We start from the raw sequence: 5,823 nt of genomic DNA, 5'->3' as shown, positions 1-5,823 counted from the left end.
TATAAGAGCATTTGCATGATGATATTCTTCTTTAATCTATGACAATCATCCTATTATTCAAATTCAACCATACACACCAAAAAATTCAACAATCAAGTTCAACAAGCAAAATCTAATAAAATTTATCAAATAATGCACATGTTTTAGAAAAAAACTTACATTAGTCTATTGTAACATAACTTTAGATGTTCTCACAATTCCATCCATTTCTTTACAAACAAACCACAATTATATTCAAAAAATAAAAAAAAGTTATTTTAATATTAATTTCTTCAAACTTGAAACACAATCACTTTCTTTCAATAGGTAAAATGATGTGCATGCATACATTGTCACTGCAAACCCAATTCAAGAGGATGCTATAAAGACTGGTGACTTTGACTACCCAAATGCAGGTACATTAACACGTGACATTAAGCTTTAATTTGCTAATAACTACTATATAATTTGTAAATATTATTAATTTGCTCCATTTGTTTCAGCTGCACTTGTTCGGTATTCCATATCAGGAAATTTTTTGGGACTTCCTGCGGTGACTATTCCAGGAATGATTGATTACTTTCTCCTTTTACATAGTGCTACTCCAAGTCCAAATCATTTTATATCATTATATGTAATAGCAAAAACTTCACTTCACAAGTTGGATACACTGAATTGGGTTTGCCTATTGGTCTTCAATTTATAGAAAAAGCCTTGGGCTGAAGCAACACTTATTCACTTGGCATTTGCAATGCAGGTAAAGTTAGTTCCTTGCTTATTTCTAATCATTATTTTTTGAGATCAAGAACTAACATACATAGATATATGGTGCTGTATTCATGTTGTGATCCTAGGCCATCTGCATGCCGGAATACAGAAAGCCAGCAGTTTTCTATGACTTGCTAAGAGAAAATGAAAGTTAAATCCAGACCAGAGATTTTCTATGATCTATTAAGAAAAATCTGCTATAGTCGGACATGTTCTGATAAATAATGATGATAGCTGCATGTTCTTTTCAATCAAAACTTGATTAGTTGTCCTGTCTGCTCTATTGTGATCCTTTTTTAATCTTAATTTTAGAAAGGAGGTCTTCTTCTTAGTAATCAAATATCAAGTATGTTATAATCAAATATGTTGTAATATCATATTTTGAAAGCTGAACATGATCAAATAGACCCTAAATCATATCACAAAAATCCAGTTATAATCAAATACGCTGTAGATATCAACTATGTGATAACATAATTTCTAAAAACGGAACATAATCAAACTCATTCAGTATAATAATCAAACATACTGAAGGATTACCATGTGTTCATAATACGCAGCAGAAGAAAAGAAAGTAATCCTAAAAATCTATTTTGTGCTTAAATTTTATTCCAATAATATAATATGTAGATCAGATCTAAATACCTGTGTTCACTAATAAAAATCACTTTCTCCTTCGATGGTACGAAGGCGCTATGCATATCCACACCGAGACCAACCTTTACTGTCAACTCCTTGACTGATGGATATCTGATCTAAATTGAGAAACCTCTTACAACTCTTTGCACGCCATAAAATTCTTCTCCAAGAATTAGGCTCACATACGTTTATGTGTATAGAGGTAAAGGAATAAAACAATTCTCACTTGTTCTCTACTCTTGTCATACATATTTATAGTATGAGATTTGTTATTGATTTTAAATTTGAATCTCAATTCAAATTTGAATCATATCTTATTATTTTAAACTTGAATCTTTCAAATTTATGAATCATATCATAATTCAATTTGAAACAAAATCAATTAGGATCTCATCCAAATTTAGAATTCAAATTTAGAAATAGAATAACTAATTATTCTCAAATTTTATTTAATATTTTTAATTATCATATTATTATTATATTCTTGGTGCTAGCAAAGAATATAATAATATTCTATTTGAATTAATATAATTATTTATTTGATCAAATCAAAATAATAATTAAATAATTCTATAGCAAAGATTAGAACACTCGTTAGTGTGTGACTCCATAGGTTTAATACTAAGCGGGTAGTAAATTAGTCATACTAAATTTACTAATCAAGATTGGCGTCTAGCGACACTCCTTAAAGACCCGGTAGTATGAAGTAATATATTTTTACTAAGAACCTCAGAAGAACAAAGTATAATTCCTTCCATCTTTCCAGCTCTTGGTTAGCCCTTAGAGTATGATTTAATTATCAATCTCTAACTTGTTACCATTATTATAATGAACTGTGAATGATTTAAAAAACTCATTTTTTTATTCATTCAATCCCCTTGACTAAGGTTTTATTCATCTCAGTCATTATAACCATAGATCTCAAACTCTTTATCGAAAGTTGACGAATTTTTTATTGACTAATCATTAATTCTACAAGTATTTAAATCATACCCAATATCCATTCAACTAGCACCCTAGGGTATTAGGTGTCCGGAATCAAAGTATAATAAATACATTGTTAATTACTATGATAGTTGCAGGTAAAAGGAAACTCTATTACCATGTTCATCTTGCGAATATCCTATTGACAAATATGCGGTAATTATAACTGTTCCGTGCGTATGAGGCCGAGGTATAGCAACTCCTTCTGCTTGCAACCGCGCTCATGTGGGAGAGGTATACGTCGGCTGAATTGGAATACCGCGGCGGGAGCACCTGCAAAAAAGCACTCCGACGCTCAAGTAAGAGTGTGAGTTATGAGAAAATAAGAGAAGTAAATCAGAGTAAGTTCTGTGACCTGTCCTTTACCGAGGTTATCTGTGTGCTTATATAGACGTTGTTAGTGTGTTCGGTTATCGTATTTTGCGTGATTCTCCGTGATTTCCGATGATATTATGATAACGTTTTGAAGTGTTGGTTACTTTCCGAGCTTATCTGAGTTCATCCTGATTTGAAGGGTTTGTTATCGAGTGGCGTCCTTATCCGAGATATATGCTCGGCTTGGAGGCTGAGTTTTACGGTACATATCATAGCCCCCAAGCTTGCTTTGTTGTAAGAAAAACAAAGGCGAGCTTCTGAGTTTTTACCTCTGTTTGAAAATTTTTCTTCCGATGGTAGTCCTGTCCCCCGAGCTTGCCTTGGTTTTTGTTGGGAAATGGATTTTTTGGCATTTAATTAGCGCTTCGTTTCCCGCACTGGAAATGATTGATGTGCCGTTCGTGGCTCAGTTTTCGAAGGTATTCTAACCGTTGGATGTTAACATAGTAAATGAGTGGCTGGGATTGGGGCAGTTGATGAATGTGATAAGAAACCGTTTCGGTTTCCTTTGTAACTTTATTACTTGGTTTATTGTGGGTGAGCCCCCAGTTTTGTTTTCTTTTGTTTCTTCAGTTTGAGGATTTCAGTTTCGGAGAAAGATGGTGCTGCTGTGCCTTCCGAGGTTAATCCTTGGCCAAAAAGGAGGAGGGTCAAGAAAGAAACCGTGGTGGCTGAGAGCAAAGAGGGGGATTTACCTCTTTTTCCAGTCGTAGAGGCTGCTTATGAGTCTCAGAAACGGCTCCATGCTTACCGTGAAGATGACAATATGAGGTCGCTGTGGTCGAGGTTCTTTTCATTTGCCACCCTTGCCGATGAGTTGTGTCGCTTTCCTGAAGACTTGCAGATGATTAACGAGGTTGGGCGAGTTGGCATGAGTCGCTTTCTTCAGGTATTTGTAGTGTATTTTGTTTATTGTGGTTGCTTTTCCTTCTGTTGTATGACTGTTTGTGGTCACAGGTCGTAGGTGCCAGGATAGTTGCTGTTGGGAGAGCTCAAGAGCTTGCCATTGAGACTGAGAAAGAGGAGGCTGTGAACGTCGCTGAACTGTCCGCTTCTCTTCAGGAGAAGGAGAAGAAAATTTTGGAGCTGTCTTCGTCTTTAAATCAAAGGGGTGTTGAGTTGGGTGAGAAAGAGAGACTTTACTCGTTGGTTTCTGAGGAAGTTGGTAATTTGAAATCTGAGAATGGACGGCTTGCAGCCCGTGTTAAGGAGTTAGAATGTGAAGTCTATGAGGGTTTTGCCCAGGTTTTGATCGTGCTGCCGCTCAGGTCCGTGTGTTGTTTCCTGATGTTGATGTCAACAAATTGGATGCTACGAAAATCATTGTGAATGGGGAGTTGATTGATGACGAAGTTGAGAAGGAGAGTGATAGTTCCAGCATAGGAGATAAAATAGAATGAAGACTTTGTTAGGCTTTTATGAATTTTGTTTTGTTATGTCATGTTGAAAAGTTGTTATATGTTGACTCTAGTTTCTGGTTTGTTAAGACCTTCCAAGTATGAAGCTCGGTTTTGCTTTTTGATATGCATATCTATTTGAAAGAATCTTTTTCATAACTGAATTAGCTGTTTGTTTGATCTTTGTTTTTCTAAGTAGATTTCTACACAGAAATGAAAAGGATGAGGACGCAAAATTGATTATAAAAAAGTTTTGTATTGGTATATTGGATAGTTGCTTTTGACATGGCGTCCGACCTTGTTAAAACCCTTTGAGAAAAATCCTGTTTGGGATAAAACCTCAAATGGGAAAAAGAGTACCTTCATCCGCTTTGGATACATTATGATAGATATTTCCTCAAGGAGGATATATTCCAGTTTCCTAACACTGGTTCCCTTGACAGTGTCTCTAATTGGTATGCTCCTAAGCCGAGCACTTTGCTGATTCGAAATGGTCCCTCCCAATTTGCTGCTAACTTTCCGTGGGCCTTGGGCTTTCTTGCCTCCTCTGTCTTTCTGAGTACAAGTTCCCCTCTTTCAAATGTTCTGGGGACCACTCTTCTGTTATGCCATCTTTGTAGAAACTATTTCATGGCTTGCTGCTTTATTGTAGCTATTTCCCTTTCTTCCTCAAGAAGGTCTAGATCGGTTGCTCTTTCTTCGCTGTTTCTGTTCCGATTATATAACTCGGTTCGGAGTGTAGGTGTTCCGACTTCTACTGGTATGAGAGCTTCTGCGCCATACACTAATTTGAATGGGGTCTCTCCGGTTGCTGAGTGAGCTGTTGTATTGTAACCCCATAGGACTTCTGGAACAAGGTCAGCCCACTCGCCCTTAGCGTCGTCCAATTTCTTCTTCAATGCCTGTAAAACAACTCGGTTAGCTGATTCTACCTGTCCATTTGTTTGTGGATGCTCGACCGAGCTAAAACGGTGTTTTATATTGAAGTTTTGTAAGAATAGGGCAAATTTTTGATCTGTAAACTGTCTTCCATTGTCAGAGATTATTTCTTTAGGTATGCCATAGCGGCAGATGATGTTTTTCCATAGGAAAGATCTCACCTTTTCGGCTGTTATTCGTGCTAGAGGTTGTGCTTCAATCCATTTTGAAAAATAATCTATTGAGACTAAAAGAAATTTTACCTGCCCTGGCGCTTTCGGGAAGGGGCCTAGGATATCCAATCCCCATCTATCGAAAGGCCAGCTTACCTCTAAAGTGTGTAGTTCTTCTGCAGGTGTTTTTGATATCATGGCGTGCTTTTGGCAATTGTCACATATTTTTACTTTGGCGATGCAATCTCTCTTCATGGTTGGCCAATAGTAACCTGTGCGTAATATCTTTGCGGATAATGCTCGGCCTCCTATGTGGTTGCCGCATATCCCTTCATGGGTTTCTGCCATTACAGTTTCAGCTTCGTCTTTACTTATGCATTTTAGGAGTGGTTGCGAAAATCCTCGCCTGTATAAGTTTTCTCTGACGATTGTATAATAGCTTGCTCTTTGACGGAAGAGTTTTTGGTTCTGTTCGTCTGTTGGGATGATTCCTGTTTTGAGATACTTGAGGAACGGTGTCCTCCAATCTTTTTCCTGTGTAATGCTCAACATACTGTTAAACTCAAAGCTTGGTTTATCAAGTGTTAATT

General features: G+C 36.7%; 1 protein-coding gene and 1 pseudogene across 1 annotated transcript; both read left to right on the top strand.

Annotated features, from left to right (window-relative positions):
• The first annotated feature begins 310 nt into the window (after window positions 1–310).
• Window positions 311–902, top strand: LOC148581503 (fatty acid amide hydrolase-like; annotated as a pseudogene).
• Window positions 903–2,593: 1,691 nt separating this feature from the next.
• LOC148581502 (uncharacterized) lies at window positions 2,594–4,145 on the top strand. Its single transcript, XM_088492393.1, has 4 exons — window positions 2,594–2,711; window positions 3,333–3,634; window positions 3,703–3,910; window positions 3,991–4,145. Exons 1-4 carry the CDS (start codon window positions 2,594–2,596, stop codon window positions 4,143–4,145), a joined length of 783 nt encoding a protein of 260 aa, XP_088348519.1.
• The last annotated feature ends 1,678 nt before the right edge of the window (window positions 4,146–5,823 follow it).

This window comes from Arachis ipaensis, chromosome B10 (assembly GCF_059453495.1).
Source record: "Arachis ipaensis isolate K30076 ecotype BB chromosome B10, ASM5945349v1, whole genome shotgun sequence".
Classification (NCBI taxonomy): Eukaryota; Viridiplantae; Streptophyta; class Magnoliopsida; order Fabales; family Fabaceae; genus Arachis; species Arachis ipaensis.
The sequence above is the reverse complement of the archived record's forward strand: the minus strand, read 5'-3'. Positions and strand labels throughout refer to the sequence as shown.